Raw genomic sequence first — 24,093 nt, forward strand, 5'->3', positions numbered from 1 at the left:
CTTTCTTTCTTTCTTTCTTTCTTTCTTTCTTTCTTTCTTCAAGTAAACACAACAGAAGTTGACCACTGTGCTTCACATACCATAAATCCAACAATATTTAAGAAAAAATAAAATAAAGAAATATCATTCGGACTGCAAAAGAAAACACAGATCAATTTAAATTTAAATAAATGCACGCTCCAAAAGATACAGCTTTAGTTTGAGTTTAAACTCATGATTGTGTGGTTTAAAGGGATGTTTGTCTTAGGAGATAAGAGAATGTCATTTCAAGGTTTTTAACATCACAGGACGATGTTGTGACGCAGTAATTTTCCATTGTTTTTCTCTTGGTATAATAACACTTGTTGGAATTGTACTGGCCAGACGAAGTCTGAGCGTTGAGACACACGCAAATTATGTTATAAACATATTTTTATTATCATCACTTCGTCTCCTGCTTCTGCTCTTTTCTTTGGCTTTCTCAGTCAAACTCTCAGGCTGATAGAAGGCTCTTAGTCTTGAGGTACCAGACAAGACTTTCTGTTGACAGGTTATGCTGGTTTGCACACCAGACAAAATAAATATCTTTTGACAAGATCCGGCGTCTGGGGCTAGATTTGATATTTCTGGCATAGGGATTCCATCCGAATCCAATCCGTGTTGGGTGTAATGCATTACTAAAGTATTCATTTATTAATTCATTAATTTAATTTAAAAGTAAAACTTTTCCTTGAAAAAAGTAAAGAATAGGATGACACTTAATTTTTCATTTTCTTCTGATGTAATTGCATTTTAGACTTAGACTAATTCTATATAAAATAGTGGATTTAACATCAAACTTAAACTAATTAATTGTAGCAAGTAATACATTTTTATAACAAACTTGGTTCATCAGGGCTGTGGGACAGTAGACTGTGTTTGTTATAAAAAACTGTATGAGTTTCTTTCTTTTGTTGAACACAAAAAAATATATTTTAAAGAATACAGTTGACGGTAGCCATTGACTTCCATATAGGAAAAAAATACTATGGAAGTCAGTGGGTGCCGTCAACTGTCTGGTTACCAACATTATATATTCTTTTGAGTTCGACAAAAGAAAGAAACTCATAAAGGTTTGGAATAACTCGAGGGTGAGTAAGTATAGGCTAATGACAAAATTTAAATTTTTGGGGTGAACTATCCCATTAAGAAACTTTAATTAATGCTGTCACCTTCACTTAACAAATCTGCTTCGCAGGTAAAATTAAATGAATTGCTAATTACAACATTTAAATCAAATGTAAAGTCTGTACAAATACTAGAAATCATGAAATAATGGAAATAATTAGGAATCATTTAACAAAGAGTAGCCTACACATTTCATGTAGAATACTTATAACCTTTGTGTCGTTTTGGTCGCTTGGGCTGCTACTTATAAAGGTCCAATCGATGCATTGCTGATCATGGTTTTGAGTATCGATACAGTATCTGCCCTTTCCAGTGAACAAAAAACGTGCAGTAATCTCAGACAATTTAATTGAAATATTTTAATCAAATCCACAAATTCGTTTGAAGAACCAAATTAGCCCGTTATCATGATTCGAATATCTGCCATCTGTCAAATCATCTTAGATGTCCTATTAAGCAAGGTATGAAGAATGGACCCCTGATATAGATATCAAACAGCTTTAACATCTCATGTAAACTCTATCCCTAATCCCCCATAACCCTAACTAACTCTATCCCTAAACACAACCCTCACAGAAAACTTTGTGTTTTTACATTAAAAAAATAATAATTTATTAAATTTAGTATGATGTTTTTACACAAAATAATGTCCCCACAAGGTCAAGAATTACTGGTACTATATCTTTATAGGGACATTTGGTCCCCAAGACGGAGGGTTTACCAGGACCACACACACACATACACACAGCAGACAGGACGTAGAGCTTGACATCATTTCTCCTCAGTCCATGCAAGACGTAGTTCTGCGTTTTAGTTCCCCACATTCGAGCTGAGAACAAGGGGTAAGTAGCCTAAACTTATCCTGCTTTCTAGACGACAGCATGTAATATTAAACTAAAACCTGTTTAAACTTTATCAAGCCCGATTTAAATATAGGCTACGTGATATATTGTGATGAGAGAAAGCGGTCTTAAACGGAGTTAAACTGAACTGCCATCTCAAAACTTGTTCTTTTTCCCCCGATCTAGTCTACTTATTTTTTAAGCCACCAATGCAATGCTAATCAATCCCATTTTACTACTAAACAACAGGTTAGGCTACAGTTACAAGATTTATTTCGAGTTGAACACGAGTGCACGAGTTTTCACCTCGAAGATTAAACTTGAGCTGAACTTAAAGTGGAAACAGTTCGAACGGTTTGACTCTTTGATAATAACCTATCCATGTTTGTTAAACTTAAACTGTTACTTTACTATCCTAAATTGTCCGTTAGATGTACGGATAGCTACTTAACGTTTTCGTTTGGATGTAGCTAAACCATGTCTCAAAAGAACGTAAGCTTCCTACCTTAGTTTTTTTGGCATGTAATCGGCGTTCAAGCGTTTGACTATACGCGTCGCCATATGATGCCCAAAATGCTGTCTAAAGGGTAAAGGCGAGTGACTAAATGCACCAGTTGTTTAGATTATATGGTTTTATTCTTGACCAGTTATAAGTACTTATTACTCTAGTGTGGAATACCTTTCAGTTTGTGTGCAAATTAATATTGTCAGATTTGATTGTCTCGGCCTACTACGAGACATTTAGAGTTACTTCGAGACCCAATTCATCCCATACATTTTTTGCCTAAGTAAGGTCGAAATGCGGATAATTTTATTGAGTAAAAAATTCGGTTTAATTAACCAGAGATATATAGGTCTGTGTGACTTAGTTGGTAGCAGCTGTCAAAAACTTGCCATAATAACTATTAGTCCCGAAAATAAGGTTACTGAGGAAAGTGACTTGCTACGAATATAATGTGAAATTATTAACCTACAGCACAGCAGTGTGGGTAGTACACTGTAAATGTTTACAGTGAAACAAACTGTAGCTACATACTGTAAGAATACAGTGATTGTGTAGCCTAACAAACATGTTGGTGACCGTATATTTTAAAGTTCTTAACTGTGTCATTAAATTATATAGTGCAACATAAAACATTCTACATAAAAGATTAAAACATTTTTTTACATTTTACAACTGTGATGGTTCATGCAGGGAATTCTGGGAATGTCAATTTCCATTGAATTAACTTTAAATAATAGTATTCAAATTAAATAATATGTTGGCTTTTTCAAAATTAACAAAAATGTAAATCAATACATCAATCCTTCTTCTAAAAGCCAATTATATGCATGTAAATAGAGAAACTTTCCTCCGGCTATTTTGACGCGTGTATGGTGTGTGAGTGAGTGGCGTAGTTGTCACAATGAGCGAGAAAGGTTGACATGGAGCAGCTAAATATTGAACCTCCGGGGAATCACCCGTTTTTAAAAAACTATGAAGAGATTAGAGTCTGCTGGCAAAAAGAGAACATGACGGAGCTCGTAATAAAACTGGAATCAACATTGGCTTGGCTTTTCGGAAATTGCAAGAACTGAGGGATTTGTAATGTTGTTAAAGCGCCGTGAAGATGGCGCTTATTATTCAATAGGTGACTCAAAGGTTTTTATTGAACAGATAAATTGCCATATCTTGCTCTCTAACGGAGTCCATTGTTAAGCATTATCTATTGTGAAGGGTAATTTCATTATGGTTGTTTTATCTGTGCTGGATTTTATTTTTTAAGGAAGAACCGTGTCTATTAATGGGCATAGTTAAAGTAACGTCTTTCAGATTCTTTCCATCTAAACTGGTTATATCTCTTAAAGGGATAGTTCACCCAAAAATGAAAAAAATCTGTCATCATTTGCTACCCATTGACTTCCATAGTGTTTTTTTCCTATATGGAAGTCGATGGCTACGGTCAACAGTCTGGTTTACCAACATTTTTCAAAATACCTTCTTTTGTGTTCAACAGAAGAAAGAAACTGATACAGATTTGGAATAACTTGAGGGTGAGTAAATGACAGATGACAGAAAAATTTTTTTTTGGGTGAACTATCCCTTTAAGCCTAGTAATGAATGTTTTATGAGCAATAGGGCCAAAAGTAACATGTGTACCTTTAACCATAACTTAATTTTACAATATTTTATGTGAAAGTGTACATATTGGCCTAAGGTACGATAATTCATACTTTTTACTTCTAAAAACAATATTTTATACTAAAATTACATATTTTGTCAATTATAATGTAATTTTACTGTATACGGTGAGGATAAGAGTACTGTTAAACATGTAACATGTTTTTATAGTAGCATTTTTACATTGTTTTTCTAGTCAAATGTACATATTTTACAGTGTAGCTGTTCCTGTTTCTTAAAGGGACTATATATAACTTTTTCCCCAAAATAAACGTAACAATAGCCTTTTTATTTTACCATTTATGACTCAAACATCTCCTGTTGAGCATACTGACATTTTGTCCGCTCACAGTGGGTGCACCTATAAGCCTGTATCCTATTTTTCCTATTTTCTGTCGGGTCGGATTTTTCCCGCGCTGTCGGCGGATGTGACGTCAAGCGCGTTCATGTTAAACGTTTCAGATCACTCTGCCACCACTGCTTGTCAGCACTTATCTCAAACAATATATGTATTTGACTGTTCTTACCTCTGTAAACATAATGTTGACCTCCTTGCAGCAGATGACTTGTGAACTGTGCACGTAAGAGAGCGAGCAGAAAGAAAGAGCAGTTCTGTTTTTTGGCCACAGGTGTCAGTCGTGAGTTTAAATTTCAGAAAAACGCATATAGCCTCTTTAAGCTTAGTTTTAGGGGTAAGCCATGTGAGTTGACTAAGGGGAAAGGAATTGAGGGCCCCCTTGTTTTGCATTTTGAAAGATAGTCTGGCTATCAGAGAGGCCGAATAATGAGCTATGCTTGAAGTGATATAGTGGGGGTGGGGGAACCTTTTTTTTATTTTGGTCTCATGTTGAGGAAACCACACCACACACATCTTCACAACAGTAAGGCAGAGATCAGATAATGTGAAACCCCAAAAAAAAACTTCCCTTAGCAGTCCACTCCACACCTCACTTGAAACTCTCACTGTAGTGTTAACATGGCCTGACTCTTTAACATGCCCTGAGCAAAACAAGCCTCTTACGCCTCTGCAAGTTAAAAAGCTCTGGTTGGCTTCCAAGGCAAATCTATTAGAGCAGGGTTTTTATCAGCACCTCAGCAGTTTTGATCGCTGTTTCGTAATTGCTAGTTTTTGCATAACTTTGTTTCTGGTGTTCGTCGGTGAATAGGAAACAAAAATGAAAAATATCAGACACTGTTTATGTTTGGCAACACAGAAGAACATGTTTATTTAAACAGTTTGGGTAAATCAAAGTGGCTGTAATTGCTTCCAGTGTTGACGTTTGCAGTTGTTGTTGTTTTTTAAGGTTGGCTGTAACCAACGTTGACATGATAGTGACATGCGCCACAATATTCAGATGATCAGTAAGATATGTTTCGGAGGTTGCAAAATTATTATTATTATATATTTGTAATTATTATTATACATTTTAATATACATTATATATTTAATTTTTATTTTATATTTCAAGATAACTGTACATAAACCATGGCAGAAAGTTTTCATATTTTTGCATTAAAAAAATATATAGATATAATTTAAATAACTTTTCTGAGGCTCTGTTTTGCTCATATTATATTATATAATTTATATTATATTATATTATGAATTGCTTTGAATTTTGCATTAAAAGCAGCTTGTGTTGGGGTAAAGGCTCAATGTTCTCAAAACTCATAAGACTCATTAACAAAGACCGCAATGCATTGTTAGCATTTAGTAACTAACATTTGCTTGCTGTATGGTTCTCTTCCAAACCCAGAGCGTACCTCAAGGCTCACACAGAAAGTTTGGACAGGAGTCCTGTGAAAAGGGGGTCCCTTTTGCTGAGTAAAGGGCACATTTCAATGAGCAATCAAATCTGAATAGTTTGGCAGACATTGAGGAGCCTCTTGTTTCAGTAATGTGAGAATCCCATTGGCTCTGGTGTTTAACATATTGGTATGCAAATGAATTAGTGCAATAAGGGTGTTTCCCTTGATGCAGAAGAATAACTAGTCTTTTAACTAGCTTTTCGTAGTTGTATTTTATCTGTTCTTTGACCATGCAAAGCCAGATTAGGCAGCAGTGTTGAGCCATGGTAACCTGACAGTCATGAGAAACTTTGTTATCTTAAAAAAAAAAAAAAAAAAAAATTAATCACACAACACAGGCTGCCCATGTACCATGCCCAGACCAAATATTACTTTGGCTTATTTGAATCCACTTGTATGGAAACTAATATGTCTTTCTTACAGCTGTTGTAATTTTGTAGTCTTGATTAGTGTTCTGAATGAACTGCTTGTTTCTCAGCTTAAGCGAATGAGAACGTTCTGGATTCATCAGCCCTGGATTGGCTACTTAAAGCTCCCTTGCGTTGCTTTTGAGATTAGTTCACTTTGAGTAATGAACGGTGGGGGAGACTCACTTTGCTGACTAGGTAGATTTGGCTGCTCTGGCCAGAGATGTAATTCTGTTTGGTCTGTAGTGAGACAGCTGTCTGGCAGGGAGAGACGGTTCTTCTGAATCAGCTGAACGTCAGCTGATCTCACATCCCCCACTCCATTACCAGCGTCTCCCTGCTCCGCCGGACACGGATCCCTAACAGATGAGGAAAGTCCTGGACATCCTGTTTCTCATAGGATCAAATTTCCGCTTTGCTCTGCAGTCACATTGGCTGTCGTTTCTGGGATAGCTTTGTTTTTTTTTTTAAGTAAAGCTGTTTGTTAAGGACTTCAAGTAGGCTATTTAAGTACCATGCATCAAGTCCAGAGCTTTAGACTGGGAATTGTGGGAGTAGCTGTTTGACACTCATCAATCTAAAGATGGATTTGCTGCATTGATGTGATTGGTCCTACGCAGTCAGCGGTGCTTTATTTATGTAGTTGTTCAGCTTGGATGTGGTGGAGAGTGTGAGGGAGGTTCAGACACATTTTTGCAGTCACAGGAGGCAACAGTTGTGACCTTTCTTCAACTTCCTCGATGTATTTTGGAGTGCTCTCAAATGTGTTTTTGAAGAGTAAATAGACTGACAACGTTCCTTCCTTTCTTCCTTTTAGGTCAGTTCATTACGATTGAACATAAAAACATGATTTTGAAAAAAAAAAAAAAACAGTGGCGAAATTATTCTTCCTTTTTACCACTGCCTCAAAGAATGAGTTTCCTCAGTGGAGTTTAGGATTGGATCACACAATAATTCTGTCATTGTTTACTCACCCTCACCCTCAAAACTCATGCGACTTAGTTATTCAATTATAAAGTTATAAAGAAATGAAATGCAATTACAATAAATGTTTACTGTAGCTTGAAAAATGATCCAGAAAAACTTAAAAGTAGTTCATATGTCTTCTGTGCTATATTTTAAGTCTGGTGGGTTTATGTGAGAAAGTGACTAAACTTTAAGTTGTTATTCACTGCAAATCTTGCAAAACTCCATTTGGCATGTTTATTAACATAATCTGATTTGTGAAGGAATCATTCAGACCACGTTGTAAAGTAAATCTGCCAATTCACTGAATTTCATCCATGAATCAGATCGTGACATAATGGAAAAATATCTCAAAATGTTGATGTTCTTGTGTTTTTTAGGGGCTTTGGCAGCAGTGGGTTTTCGCAGTGGAATGAAACATGAGCAGAGGCGCCTACAGCTGTACAGACAGGAAGTGAAGCTGCCTCATCTCCGACTCACTTCCTTCACTGTATTGAACATTAACAAACAGTTTGACTCCTTTTAGTGTGTTTCACCATGAAGCCTTGTGCTTTAGTTTTAAAAACTCATGACAGGATGGACAGATAGAACAAGGCCATAATGGACGATCCTGGATTGAAGATCCTGTCATTTTCCACCTCAGAGGCCTTTTTTTTTTTGTAAAGCAACTCATCATACACCATAAAAGCCCCAATCCATTTGGCAGGAACAAGCCAAGCCAGAAGTGAATGCATGTTACAGCAGTGGTACCTTTAAATCTTTTCCTCTGGAAAATCCACCCCAAGGTTTAGTTTGTCTTAGCCATGATGTTGAGAAGAAAACTGTACTTAGGTGCTTTGCTAGGTGCTATTTTGTTTTTAATGATAGCTGCTCACACCATTCAGAAGGCCGGCATTGTGCCCGTCACAGTTTTACCCTCTCACCACAATGTCAGGATACCAACCATGAACCAGACACAGTTACACCCTATCACAGAGCCAAGACGAGGTCATTCGTGTAGCTGTACATCCTGTATAGCAGACACGGGTGTGTCAAAGTGGTTTGACCAACACTATGATCATAAACAGAGACCTTACCTCACCGGCAGACACGATGACATAGATCTGCCCTCTCTGAAGTGGTGGCTGGTAAGAAGCAGATTATTTTGATTTTGATGGTTTAAAAAGGCCATATTATGCTCTTTTATAAAGTCTTGATTTTGTTTACTACTACAAAAGTACACTTTATTTTAAAAACACATATTTTACATTATTGCAGCACCTCTCTTTCCAGTCTGTCAGTAACACTCTGGGGTGTGTTTCCCATACAATGGCGTAACTCGCTGCTTAACTATCATAGAACGATGCATCGTTTAAGAAATCAAATAGAAAGTCACGACTGTTTCCTGAAACCAATGTCGCAAATTTGTCGTTCAACCATGTTGGTTAATGATGTCATGCAGGTAGAGTAATAACTTCTTTTAATCTTTGGGATCGAATTAATGCCAGATTTTTTGCTATAAATTGCAGACATGGCATCTGAGGACTAATTCTAATTTTTCTCAGTTATTTTGCTTTATTTCCAGATTCAATCATAGGCTCTTTCTTTCGTGCTAGAACACTTTCGCACATGCACACTCTTCAAAAATGGTGCTTTAAATCTCTTGACAAACTAAAAGACGTGAATGAAATTTGTATATATTCTAAATGAAAGATATGATTGTACTGAATGCCAGCTTGCTTATTTTGCTCAAGATAAGGATTGAAGTCCACATGTCAAGCAAACAAGAAACTGTGCTTCTAACCATAGGTCGAGATCTGTCGTTTTAACCACACAACTTTGCAATGCGGTTTACTATGGTTTCAGGAAACAGACTCGTTGAACCGTGCTGATAATGACAGAACTTGCGACTAGTTAGCTAACAATCCTTTTGTGAAACTCACCTTTGTTTAGTTCTGGGCTGCGTTCAGCCCCGACAAAAAGTTGCAAAACGTTTTTTAAACGAAAACGGTGGTGCGTTGAACACCCTGTTCTGATGACGCAAGAGTTGCAACTATGGCAGCTGAGAAGGCTATTCTTTGTGTTCTTTTTGAAGAATTTTCGGAGCCCCATGAAATCAGTATAAATACGTGTTTAATACTGAAAAATACGCTCAATGTTACAGTCACTGCCCTTGCAGTCCAGATTAAAAGAGAACATCCCAATCGAGTGAAGGGATTTGTAAGAAATGTGGTTCCTAATTATTGTAATCCAACATTTGCCTCGCATTTCAGGATGAAAAGACAAACATGTCTTCTAATATCTTCAATTGTTGCGTATACCGAGCTGCAGCGAACACATTTCCCTTTGTGCGAGCTGACTCTTTAATATCGCGTGGTTTATATACAGTACATGTTGCTGCTGATTGGGCTGACATTTTTGACACACTCACCAAACAAGAGAAAACGTATCTCAAACCCCGTTGCACACTGTGACTGTTTCCAGAAAACATGTCGTTCAACCCGGAAACCGTAGCGAAACGTTGCGCACTGGTTTGAGCTTGAACGTGCCCCTGGTCTCTAAAGTCCCTTCTTCCGAAAAGCTCAATGTGCTGTGATTGGTCAGCTGCTTTGAGCATGTTTAGGAAATGTCACGCCTCTTACCATAACCGCGAGTTTCAGGGACTTCAGAAACAGTGCTCCCTGGTATAGAGAATAAGGATGTGTTGCACTTGGCATGTTTGGTTTGATTAAACGAGCCCTGGTGCGATTACTCTGTTAGTGCAGGTCATTTGAATAAGGGTGTATTCACACCTGCCTTGTTTGGTTCGATTGAATCGAACTCTAGTTCGTTTCCCCCCTTGGTGCGGACCTTTTGGGCAGGTGTGAATACAGCAATCGAACTCGGGTGCGGACCAAACAACCGAACCGAGACCCAGCTGAAGAGGTGGTCTCGGTACGGTTCCAAACGAACTCTGGTACGGTTCGTTTACGGTGTGAACATGAACCGACCCAATTGCAAGAAAGCACTGCGCCTTTGAGTTAAAAGGCTTCCGTAGTCGGAGATTTTGGCATAATGGTTTGTGTTATTGTTGTTCAAGTGCGAAAGAGAATTCCATTCCGGCGCGCTGTCTGGCCACACGATACTGTTGCGCGTCTTTCTGCGTGCCGTGTGTGCGTCATTGGAATGGAATGAATGAATGAGTGTGTGCATCAGGACATTCACATACAGCGCGTTCTCTTTAGTCTAATCGCGCATAGATGCAAAAAAAAGCTTTTGCAGTTCATATAATGTAACGATAGTTACAATACAAGGATGACGCTGCATTAAACTGAACAAATTCAAATCGCAAGCGTTAACATTGACAGCACTTTTTAGCAGTAGCCTATATACAATAAGAATCTCGTTATTTGAATGTGTGAACATAGCCCCTCTCTATGAATCAAAACTTTATACCTTATCCATCTTCTGCGCAGTTTCTTCATATTGCGTTTGTACAGAATAACACAAAATTAGTAAAATAACAAATATTGCAGTACGAAATATCTCCATGCTGAACCTTTTTGCACTTCCTGATTTCCCTACTTGAGAATCCTTGTCCAATGAATGGACGACCTTAGCACACGTGTGGTTTTGTTGACAAATTTTGGTTCACTTGCAAAAAGAGCAGTGTGAAAGCGAACCGTACCAAAAAAAAAAAAAAAAAATTATTTGGTCCGGACCAAAGCAAGTGAACTATCGGACTTTCCTGGTGTGAATACACCCTAAGTGTAAACGCTGCAATCCGAACCCTGGTGCGCACCAAACAAGCGGACAGAAACCGCTGAAGAGATTAGTCTCGGTCCGCTTCCAAATTAAGGGTGTATTCACACCAGGAAAGTCCGATAGTTCACTTGCTTTGGTCCGGATCAAATAATTTTTTTTTTTTTTTTTTTTTGGTTCGGTTCGCTTTCACACTGCTCTTTTTGCAAGTGAACCAAAATTTGTAAACAAAACCACCCGTGTGCTAAGGTCGTCCATTCATTGGACAAGGATTCTCAAGTAGGGAAATCAGGAAGTGCAAAAAAGGCTTAACGTAAATTAACGCAGCATCATCCTTGTATTGTAACTATCGTTACATTATATGAACTGCAAATGTTTTTTTTTTTGCATCTATGCGCGATTAGACTAAAGAGAACGCTCTGTATGTGAATCTCCTGATGCACACACTCATTCATTCATTCCATTCCAATGATGCACACACGACGCGCAGAAAGACGCGCAACAGATGTAATGTAGTAGGCTACAACAGATCACTTTCCCATAACGCAACTCCGACTATGGAAGCCTGTTAACTCAAAGGCGCAGTGCTTTCTTGCAATTGGGTCGGTTCATGTTCACACCGTAAACGAACCGTACCAGAGTTCGTTTGGAACCGTACCGAGACCACCTCTTCAGCTGGGTCTGGGTTCGGTTGTTTGGTCCGCACCCGAGTTCGATTGCTGTATTCACACCTGCCCAAAAGGTCCACACCAAGGGGGGAAACGAACTAGAGTTCGATTTAGGGCTGTGTTGAAAAAATCGATTCACCAATTCTGAATCGATTTTCATATTAATTTCTAAAGATCGATCCGTAACTCAGAGGATCGATTTAATAATAGGCTTACATTTTCCCCGTGAACTTGCCGCGATTGGGAGATCCCTATGCGCATTGAAAGGCTTTCACTCAGCGCGCACATTGTTACAACAACGGGCTTTGAGTGAGTCATTCGTTCATTCAACAAACACGTTCAAAAAAGCTGATTCATTAAAAGAGATGTAATGAAACAAGGTGTTAATTATTTTTAACTTTGAGTTCCACTTTTCAAGGCTCAGCTGAGCAGCAATGCGTCGCATGGGTAACGCTGAAGCTGATGCTTCACTTATTAGAGACCAATATGGCATTGATTCAATGCGTGACTCGCTGATTTTATTTCCCCGCGGCTTCCTCGCGCTGTGGAATGCTGACCAGCGCTGCTGCTGACGCGCATTTATGGTAAATACCCGTGACGTGAACGTTAAAAGGATGATAGCCTACGACAAATATTTCGCTTTCCTTTGACACGGCAACCTTTTTCAAGAATACATATGACTTCAAAGACAGACGCAGGTAATCCGCACGCGCTCTGCCGATCTCTCTCATTCACTGTCTGTGCGAAGCCTCTGTAGGCTACACATCACCACGATAAACAGTCTTGTTTGTTATCATTATGAACTTGTTTAACATTCAATACACATGCATGAAGTTCAAAACAAGCAGTTAAATGTCTATAATAGCCTAATAGTATCAATATGTTGCATAACTACAGTCCTGTAATTCAGGTAACAGCTGGAAAAAACAAAAACACTTATCTAAATCTCGAAAATCGGATCAGATCGGATCGGATCGAATCGAATAATGATAATCGATTCAAGATCTTGAGAATCGGAATCGAATCGATTCTTGAAATTTGAATCGAAACCCAGCTCTAGTTCGATTTAATCGAACCAAACAAGGCAGGTGTGAATACACCCTAACTCTGGTGCTTTTTGAATGAAACATGAACGCAACATGGACCAAAGACATGTAAACAAACTAAAAACGGGACACGATGTCACAAGATACGACCCTAAAAAAGAACAGAATGCTCAAGCCGCTGCCGCTGGTCAAAATTCCATCATATATAGGCTACGCACATACAACGAGCATATTTATCTCGGCACACAGCATTGTTTTGGATGTTCGGTAAGTTACGTTGCTAAATATACATAATAAAAGCCGACCAATCAGGTTGTGATCATACCCCTATGCCTTTAAGGTTCGCCATCTTTAGGTTCGGTATTAAAATGACAATGGCCTCGTTTACACTGCAGGTCTTGATGCCCAATTCTGATTTGTTGCCTATATCCGATTTTTTTTACCGTCCGTTTACACGTTCTTTAAATTGTGACCCATATCCGAGTCATGTGTTTACACTTGACTGAAACATCACGCATGTTTAAAGGGGTCTTCTTGCTCAGATGGACGAACGTGCAGTGAGATCTCAGGACAGGTGGGAACATACAACACGATCTCATAAAAGTGAGTATATAGCACAAATTTTATTTCTCATGCCATTTATACGCCAAAAATAGTTTTTGCTTGCATTTGATACGCACTGTAAACGTGCGTATTAAACGCCATAAAGTGCGTATCATGCACGCAAAAACTATTTTTGGCGTAAATGCCACGTGAAAAAAAAATCGTGCAATAAACGCACTTTCATGAGATCGTGGCGGGCTTTAACGAGGAGCAGTGGGTCCGAAATTTTAGGATGAGCAAGCCAACCTTTGATATGTTGTGTCAACGTGTGTCCACATTCCTCTCCTACAACGACACAATGTTTCATCGGGCCATCCGTCCATCCGCAGATGCGCGTCGGGGTTTCTCTCGTCATTAAACCGCGGAGACGCAGCCTAATGCCTCGGAAAATCCGATCTGCCCGTTTACATGACAGTCGCATTGGCACATATCCGATTTACATCTGATTTATTTCCACATATGAACGAGGCCTGAAACCGATCTCGAAATATCCGAATGCATGCGTTTTTTTCCTGTTTACACTGTCATAGAACACATCCGATCTGTGTCGCATACGAGTAAAAAATCGGAATTGGGTCACATTTCACTGACAGTGTAAACGAGGCCAATGTGAACGTTAAGTGGACCAGGACTAATATTTGTTTTTGGTCCGGACCAAACGAACCATGTGAACCGAACTACAAGTGTGAACACACCCTAAGTCCTTTTGATGCGCCACTTTGCAGACCGTTACATGCACAAACAGCAACATTACACACTAAAGAAAGTAAAAAAAAGAAAGAAAGCATAATAGGTCCTCTTTAAGTTCTGCATCTATTAAGTGCATATATTATATTAATCTGCATATTATATTAATCAATCATTTTTATATTTTAAGTGAATTAATTACATGATATTCTGATTAATTAACTAAATAATTCACATAATTCAAAGACATTTTTATAATCCAATACATAAAAAGATTTAAAGGGGTGGTTGATTATGATTCACTTTTCTAACTTTAGTTAGTGTGTAATGTTGCTGTTTGAGCATAAACAACATCTGCAAAGTTACAACGCTCAAAGCAAAGTAATAGTTTTGCTTTTAGAGAACTTGTTTTTTAAGGACTACAACAAACGGCTGATAGGGACTACATGACATTCCGTTAGTGGTTAGTGACATCACTAACCCTAAAATTTACATAAACCCTGCCCCCAGGTCCATGAGAAGAGTTATTGTAGTAGAGCACATTTGTGAGTCTGCTCAAGCTGTCGCATCCGTCTTTTCACATGCAATACAGTACGTAACACAAATGCAATATCATGTCACTCTGTAGGCATCTTACAACAGTTCCGACACGAGCGATTTTATAGATTATCATGACAGAATATGCTAATTGAAGATCGTTAACTCCATATCAGCAACATAAATTCATCAACTAACCATTCAGAAATGTCCTGTTGCATTCTGCATGTTGTCACTTCTTCATGAGTCTTTCCATCATTGTCAGACTCCAGTTTAAACATAAAAGCCAGAACAGTTTCTGACATTTTAGTGCTTGTCTGCGTAAGGTAGTCGGAGCTGCTAACTCACACACACAAACACACACACACACACAAGCTCTTGAAACTCCGCTCTCTGTACCGGGAGAAGCAGCTCATTAACATTTAAAGGGACACACACAAAATGACGTGTTTTTACTGACCCTCAAAAACGGACAATTTTAACATGCTGTAAAAAATGATCTGTGGGGGATTTTGAGCTAAAATTTCACATACACACTAGGGCTGCAACGATTAGTCGACGTTGTCGACAACGTCGACAATAAAAATTTGTCGACAAATATCTTTGTTGTCGAGTAGTCGTTTGATCTCACGTGACCCAATGCAAGGGCCTGCAATCCCGCGATTTGACCGCTACGGCGCTGTAGCGCTAGAGTGTAGTGCAGCCCTTACAAATGCTATTGCGGTAGAAGAGAAAACAGCGCGAATTATGACAGTGCAAACGAATCCGAACTAGCAAGGTTTAGGTTTGGGAAAGTTTCACAAAACTTCAAATCAAGAATGCTGTCGTGTGCAATTTTCACGGGAGCACAACATGCATGTTGGAGTGCAAGAGGAAACATCCCGGCAAAAGAGGAGCCGGTGAGAAGTGAGTGTTCTCCAGCTGGAGCTTACTAACCAGCGGTAAATCTCTCTTTATTAGAGAATGTAATACTACTAATAATAGTAATAATATTATCAATAGTAATATAATTACAGTAATGTGATGACTTATTTTGTATAGAATAATGCTTGATTGAGCTTAGGAGTCAGGGCTGTTTTTATTATTGTAACACTATTAGTATATTAGGTATTATTATAGTCTTATCATCACTTGCCTGTATTTTGTTCAATAATCATGAAGACTTACAAAACGAGATGTTATATCCTTCCTATGACATAGGAATAATATCATGGCAGTTACTTTATCATACTATAAATTAAAAGGTGAATGAGAACGTCTCTGTCAGCTCAATTGTCATGTAAAAAAAGATTGTAATTTTATAATTATAAAAATTGTTTGCAGATTAATATTTTACCATTCTTTGTGTCCTGAAGTAAATGTCCCTTTTTCTGTTTCAGTTCTAAGAAAAGCAGTGGGCCTATTAAACAATGCTTAGAGAGCATTTGTGTGTGATTTGAGTTGGACCGAAATCTGAAAACTTAAAGAGAATGACCTGTTTAGTTGGCTCAAAGTTCATTAAAACAACTATTTCAAAAGCTGAAGTGATTTTCTTTTTTTATATTATAGTTAGAATATGTATAACTCAATGTTTTAACTAATTGGAAAAGCTGAATAATCGTTCCAAACTTACTGATTAGTCTGCGAAATAATCGACGATTAGTCGATTAATCGTTCTAATAATCGTTAGATTAATCGATTATCAAAATAATCGTTTGTTGCAGCCCTAATACACACTCTGGGGACAACAGAGACTTATTTTACATATTGTAAAAAGGAGCATTATACCACCCCTTTAATAACTGAGACATACAGTAAACTGAACAAGTTTCACAGACATTTGATGAACTAAAATGGCATAATGAGTCCCAGAACAAAGAGGGAGTCAATATCAAAAGTAGCTGTCAGCATCTGGTGTGGCCACCAGCTAATTTAAGTTCTACAGGACTTCTCGTTCTCATGGACTGTACCAGATTTGCCTGTTCTTGCTGTGAGATGTTATTCCACTTTTCCACCAAGGCACTTGCAAGTTCTCGAACACATATTAGAGACACATATGGTTACAGGTGGTTTGGCACTGCAAGGACGATCAGCTGTCTTTCCTGTTTCCCTGTAACAGTCTTAAGCCCAATTTATACTTCTACATCGAACTCACGTGTGTAGCACGTGTACTCATCGGCGTACCCTGACGTGCACCTCTCCAAAAATGTAACAACTTGTCAATTCTACGCGAACCGCAAGCGCTGTAATTGGTCTGCTAGAACCCTTACCTCGGGTTTCACATGCTCCCTCTGCATGTGTGGAGTCAACGCGGACAACGACGCAGAAGTATAAATGAAAACCAACGCATAGCCTACAGCGTAGAGGCTCCGGTGTAGGTCTGAAGCCTTTAGGTGTCTTACATTGCAGTTTATTGCTCTGTCCACATCTGCAGGCCTCATGACTTCCTGCAGGTGGACTAAAGCATGTTCACGCAAGAGATCAGGGACCCTGGGCATCTATCTTGTGTTGTTTTTTCAGTGTCAGTAAAAAGGTCCCAAGTTATTGGAAACGTGACTTTGTCTACCGCCTGTAAACTGTTAGTGTCTTAAGGACTGTTCCACAGGTGCACATGCAATCATTTTGTTTTTTGTAGCTTTGGTTGCATCAGTTTAGACAGTCGTTTCAAATGGAAACCCAAGTCTGGGTTTTCCCCGGGTATTGGGCTACTTTTACACTGTTGCTGCGAGTAGTTTTTCAAGTCCACTGGTTAAAGTGACCCAACACCACAACTTCCAACTAATGATTGGATTAGTTTTTTTTGTTTTGATTGGGATAGTTTTTATGATAAATTGGACGGGTATTGTTGTGCAGACCTGGCAACTCTGCCAGATTGGGCTCCAGCTGCGGCACCCTGTTGGGGGTGAAGGGAGACCAGATGATTAGATAAATATGTGATCATTTCATCAAAAAACTCAACTCTCAATATGTAGATTTAGCTCAAAAGGACTTGTTTTTTCAATTTCTGCAATGAGTGGGACAGTTAATGTTGGATTTGTTCCTTGATTCATTTGCTAGTCTCTAGACAGCCATCGGCCTTTCTAAGATAGAGACAGAATAGCTCTTGCGATTCTCAGGCATGCCTCTGAAGTCATAGCTGTAGATATCATTTTCATTTCCCTTTTCTGGCACACGGACACGTCAGGGAAAGACAACAGCTGGTGTGTTCATTCCAGACCATCTCAAGTTCACTTACTACCAGCCTATCTGTTTGCCAAACATCATTTAAGTGATGGCTGTGGATCCCAGAGTCATTATCTGGTTTCCTTAAACAAAAAAGTAATTTCCCCTTGGGAACAAGGGCACAAATAGGCCCTTCGGCCCAGCCATGTGTTTCAGTAAGGTTTAATTTAGCCTAATTAAAGGCTTTCAGACCTTTGCAGGCAATGGCACTAAGAGTGCACTCAGATTAGCCTGAAATTGGTTTGCTTTAGTGTCTTGGGTTTCCATGGCACATCGCAGCATTTTTAATAATGCATTAAGAAAATATACAATAACACCAAAGACCATTGCTGGGATAGTCATCTTTTCTTTTAACATTAAAGATGTAGAGATTAGTTGTGAAAAAAAAAAAATTATTTAAATTTTGAGGTTCCGCTCTATAATTTTTATTAATGATATTGCTTTGCAGTCTTTGCAGTCATCTGATGGAACGATCGAGGATGTCACCCAGAAGATGTTTAAGATAATTTCCCCTCCACCTAAAGACAAAATTCCACGGCAAAACCAGTGCCGGAAATGTGCAGTTGTTGGAAACTCAGGCAATCTGTCGAAGTCCAAAAACGGAGCCTTGATAGATTCCCATTCAGCTGTTATTAGGTGTGTTTTCTGCTCTTTATGTGTCTAGTCTAAATACAACATTTGAAGAGGATCAAAAAAGTTCATCAAATCTGTCCTAAGACAAGAATGGGTATTTGTCAAAATTCATGTATAATTTTAATGAAAGGTTTTGATCCACTTCTAATTTTGACTAATGTAGTTCACCCGAAAATTAAAATTCATCAATACAACACAAAAAAGATATTTTGAAAACATTGTTTTTGTCCATACTAAATTTTTATGGGCCCAAAAATTTGTACCTCCTTAATGTTCATTGTAAAGACAAAACATCATTGAGAATTTTCAAAAGATTCTCTTTAAAAATCCTTTCACATTTCAACCACATTAAGGAATTAAAATGTGAATGCTGGTTCATGTTGACTGTAAAAGTGTCTAAGAGAGAAACCTGAAAATACTATTTTAAAAATGGATTATTATTGTAGCCAATATTTTTTTATTTTTTTATTTTTACTAATGCATTTCCACTCAAACGTTCCACAGAATGAATAAGGCCGTAACTGTGGGTTATGAAGAGGATGTTGGTAATCGAACCACCCACCACTTCCTGTACCCAGAGAGTGCGATCGATCTGAGACCTGGTGTCCATCTCGTCCTTCTTCCTTTCAAATTGAAAGACATGCAGTGGTTGTCCAGCGCCCTTTCCACAGGAGAGATCAAAATGTACTTCAAAATATTTCTGAAAATTGTGCAACATAGCTTTTAATTGAACTAAAATTACTCTAAAAATGACTATAAATTGTTTGTATATCCTGAACAGGACGTACATGAGAGTGAAAAATCGTGTAGAAGCTGACAAAGACAAGGTGAGTGTAAATCATGCTAAAGCATGTAAATCCATAAACACATCCATCTGTTAAGCCTAACTTTACCGTCTGTGTGTGCTGACCAGGTGATGGTTGTGAATCCAGCCTTCTTTAAGTACACACATGAAAACTGGACAGAGCGTCATGGAAGGTATCCGTCCACTGGGATAGTAGCCATTATATTTGCTTTGCATCTTTGTGATGAGGTTTGTATTTCTATTTACAGCTAAGATAATCATTTCTGCATCACTAGATGATTTCAATCATGATGTTCAATCTCAACAGGTGTCAGTGTTTGGATATGGGGCAGACAAGCAAGGAAACTGGCACCACTATTGGGAGAACAACAGATACGCAGGTGCCTTTCGAAAGACTGGGGTCCACAACGCGGATTTCGAGACTAAGATCATTCATAGGCTCAGCGCAGAGGGCAAAATCAAACTGTACAGATGAGCCTGTAATTATGGCCTTTATTGACTCAGTAATGCTCAGTGCCATGTAAATGCCAGGCCAGGACTTGCACTGCAGCCGTATGGAAGCCAAAGAGACGCAGATCTGTGATCCACCCTACCATTAATTGACCACTGTGAACTGCACTGAACCAAACCCACAGACATCAAGCTGTAGTCCTAAGACCTAATTAACTCCTCCTGTTCTCTAACAGCATTTTACTCGCTACGTGCCTGAAGAAAAAGACTGATGTTGCCTTCCTCCCCAGTCAGGCATTGAAACGTTGAAGAAGAAGAACAGTAAGCAAATTGGCTTGATCTAAGCCTCCTTATATACTTCTTTCTTATTCAAGCTGACTAGCCTCACACAGTGTCTGCACTGCAAATGTGCAATTTGTGACAACTAGATGGGTTTCGCGTATAATCGACAAAGCTGTCTAAACTGCAAGAAAGATGTTGATCATCAGCTCCATTCACTTGCAGATGTTATAAAAAGCCAGTTTTCAGTGCCTTAAAGTCAACATGAAGCAGCATTCGCAACCCACTTTTCCTAACAAAATATCCAATGAAGAAATAAAGGGCGGGTTTGATTTAGGGATGTTCCGATACCACTTTTTCACTTCCGATACCGATGCCGCAGCTTTGGCTATTTGCCGATACCGATATCAATCCGATATTTTTCTTTTATTCTATTCTATTTTATTCTTGAACTAATACTAATAAAATATATGGAAGCACTTTGCTCAATTAGCAACTTAAAAACATCTCGCTCAAATGGAGAACAAATACTTCTTGAATATGGTCGACAGTTGATTAACAGTGATTAACAGTAACAGTTGATTATGAAAGACTGCCAGTGCCACCCTTTATTCAAACACTACAAAAACAATACAGGTAGGCTACTTAAAGGGTAACTAAACACTAAACCAACTTTTTTTAATTAATGATCTGTAAGACTGGGGCTTTATTAGTGCTGTTCATTCGTTCGAGTAACTTTTTTGACATTTGGGTATAAAGTGTTTTAATTCTACAATATATGGTGTAAAAACGTCTGAGTGCTGCCCTCTTCAGGTTGAACGGTGGCTACTGCAGTTGAATTTTCCTATTGGATGTTTGCGGTAGTTCGTGATGGTAGCGGTGAGAGCTGACGTAAGCAGGTTTCAGCTTACCACGCCCTTGGTACGAGCTACCACGTCCATGGCAGTATAAAAACCATCGTCAAAACCACTGTAGCGAGTCAGGAGTTGGATTTGCGAGTATTGAAAACGATCAGGATAGAGTATCCGTTCATCCCCTCTATCTCCGCTGGGCTCCGCCCACTTTTCCAGCATTTTTCAAATATTGCCAGTGGGTGGAGTCAGGCTCTGACCTGGGGATTAGGCACCCTTTAAAGCTACCAACAGGTTTAAAGTTAATCATTAACAAGCTTTAAAATTACCCATTGATCCGTGTACTTTTGCGCTCATTCGTTTTTCCTTTTTTAACCCGTAAAACGAAAAATTAAGTCGTATTTTTAAAATTCAAAGTTGAACACCGAAATTTGAATTTGGACCGCATGCACACCAAAGGCTGCGCAAAAAATAAATAAATATTGACGTAAGTTATATATAAATAAGTTATTTTCTGTATGACCAGAATGATAGTGTATAAGTTGTTTCCACTGTTGAAAGGAAAACGCAAGTGTTTGCGCCCGCGCTCCATGCCATGCACAAACCATTGCTTGGATATGCGTCAAAATCTTGTGTACAGTTTACAGCCTACGGTTTATAAACTGAGGAGACGGATTGCAAAATCGTGTTTATAGTACACCGAAGGTAGTGGGAGGGAGTGTCTGTTGTGAGTTTAGGGGGCAAGTCCGCTAGAGATGTGTGTGTTTGTGTGAGTGAGTGAATGAGACTACTGCCTGCTGAACAGAGGATCGCTGATAGAAGGATATGAAGTGCCGGTGTTTCGGCTACAAAAACCCGCCGAACTGACCCGAAACCAGACCAATTTTTATCAACCCGCCCAAACCCATTTTTGCCCGCAAAATAGACTGCAAAACCACCCAAATCTGCAGGCTGCACCGCTTAACTGGATGTCGCAGCAAGGGAAATGCTAATATTCAAGCATTGTTGGATAGGTATCGGATCATATTTTTTTCTCCCCTCCGATCTCCGATTTAGCGTTCTGGGCCAGTATCGGCACGATACCGATGCTGTGGATTGGATCGGGACACCCCTAGTTTGATTTGAACCATTGATAATTGATTGGATTGTGAAAAGTGGGTGTTAAAGGGGTCCTATTGTGCCCGTTTACGAAGTGTTGATTTTATTTTGGGGGTGTAGCCTACTAGAGTTTTCATGCTTGATTGTTCAAAAAACACATTATTTTTCACTTATTTTACATATTACAGCTTCTCTCTCCCCAGTCTGGTTGAACGTGTTGTTTTCGATGAAGCCCCTCCTTCCGAAATACGAAATGTGCTGTGATTGGTTAGCTGGCCTAGTGTGTTGTGATTGGCAGCGTTTAGCGCATGTTCGGGAAATGTCCCGCCCCTTCATAACCGCAAGCTCTACTCAGATGTAAATATTAACGATGGTGATCGATATTAACGATAACTTTTTCGTGCCCGATTCAGACCCTGACAATGTTAACAATCAAGAGGATTGTGCAGAACAGGTTTCAAGCACGGACTTAGCAAGCACGGATTTCACAGGACGTTTCAGAGTGGTATGTTTTTTGTGTCATTTTCTTATAGATACGATGTAATCCACCATTTAATCATATTTGTCGGAAATCTATGGTTTAAGGGGCGGTGAACAGTCTTACAAAAGCAAGAGCTTACAAAAGCTAAAGTAAACACTACATCAATACTGTAATGTTAAATAGCAGGCTAGCGGAGGCAAAGCTTTCCTTTCCTTTACATCATAGCTATCGTAGCACTTACAAATAATAAGACATACTTACAAGTTCTGATCAATACACAACAGATTGTCCCGACAAAATGGCAATGGCTATGTCTTTCAGGAGAAGCTTTTGTGCGTATAGCCTGCATTGTTCTCTCTTCTAGAAGCTGTTTTCTGTAAAACGACAAATGTTGAGGTTTATAATGTTCAGAAACAGTGTTAAAAATAAATTTTAACCTCTCTAAGTTCGTCAGCCTTAGGCAAACTTTTGCTGGGGTGTAAAAAACAGCTTCAACAACTCTTCCTCTTCTCTAAAGCAGCCCAACATGGCCTCACCCCCTTTGTTGCGTGTTCCCGGGGACAGGGTTTATGTAAATTTTAGGGTTTGTGAATTCACCAACCCAGGAAGAAGCTCGTTGTAGTCCCTACCAGCCATTTGTTGTAGTCCTTAAAAAGTGATTTCTGTAAAAGAAAATATATCCCTTTGCATTAAACTTTAAGCATCGTAACTTTACAGATGTTGTTTATGCTCAAACAGCAACATTACACACTAACCAAAGTTAAAAAAGTGAAATCATAATCAAGGACCCCTTTAAATATCAGATTGGACCATAATGACTGGTGGTTGGTTGGACAGTTTACTTATGTCAACTGAAAAGGAATAAGGTGGAGCAAGTTGTTGAATTTTAGTGAAAAATTATGGGGAAAAAATTCTTCATTCATTTGTTTATTTTTTCTTTGAAGTAATGCACATTGATAAATTGTGCAAAATAAGACCAGTATTAAAATAGTATGAAGGGATATTTCACTTTTATCTTTGCAACACAAAAGAAGATATTTTGGAGAACGTTGGGGTTCAAACAACATTAGACCCCATTAAAAAAAAAAAACTTTCTCAAAATATATTTTTTGTGTTCTGCAGTAGGGTTGTCAAATGTACCGGTATACTAAAAAAAAAGTTGACAGTACCAGCATGTCTGCAGTACCGATAGTAACGCGTATGGGGTATTTTCGGTACCCGCTGATAGATGCTGCTTTTAAACCCTCTTGTTCATGCTTTAAACTTTAACCTGCAGTGCATTAAAGCATTTTAGATTTAAGTTTGTGGATTATAAGGTTTCAGAAGATCGAATAAGCAATAAACACATTTTGGAAAACCAGAAATTATAGCGTATTAAGACATTCACAAATGTTATTTTAGATTTCACATCAGACAATTACAGATGCACTGACATTGTTCAAGTCACCACACATTTTCTGCATTGATATTTGAAGGACTCTTCTAATCTTAAAGTTTTCTTCTAATTTAACCATACTGCCAATGAAATCAACTAATTATACCCAAAACACATGCTGGAAGATGTATATCACACAGAGCTGTGAAAGTATTCTAGATTGTAGTTGAGAGTGTGGAGTTTCCTATGGGAGCGTTATTCGTGTTTAATAGCATTATATACCTTTAGACCAAAGCCGTCCCTAAAGTGATGCATCTGGTCTCAGTGG

General features: G+C 38.6%; 1 protein-coding gene across 1 annotated transcript; it reads left to right on the forward strand.

Annotated features, from left to right (window-relative positions):
* Positions 1–1,891: 1,891 nt before the first annotated feature.
* On the forward strand, positions 1,892–20,192 carry st3gal8 (ST3 beta-galactoside alpha-2,3-sialyltransferase 8). Its single transcript, XM_056251426.1, has 7 exons — positions 1,892–1,988; positions 7,712–8,458; positions 18,242–18,429; positions 18,931–19,110; positions 19,208–19,253; positions 19,340–19,459; positions 19,539–20,192. Exons 2-7 carry the CDS (start codon positions 8,135–8,137, stop codon positions 19,704–19,706), a joined length of 1,026 nt encoding a protein of 341 aa, XP_056107401.1. The 5' UTR covers positions 1,892–1,988; positions 7,712–8,134; the 3' UTR covers positions 19,707–20,192.
* The last annotated feature ends 3,901 nt before the right edge of the window (positions 20,193–24,093 follow it).

Source organism: Rhinichthys klamathensis, unplaced genomic scaffold, assembly GCF_029890125.1.
Source record: "Rhinichthys klamathensis goyatoka isolate OS25496 unplaced genomic scaffold, OSU_Roscu_1.1 h1tg000082l_1, whole genome shotgun sequence".
NCBI classification, from domain to species: domain Eukaryota; kingdom Metazoa; phylum Chordata; class Actinopteri; order Cypriniformes; family Leuciscidae; genus Rhinichthys; species Rhinichthys klamathensis.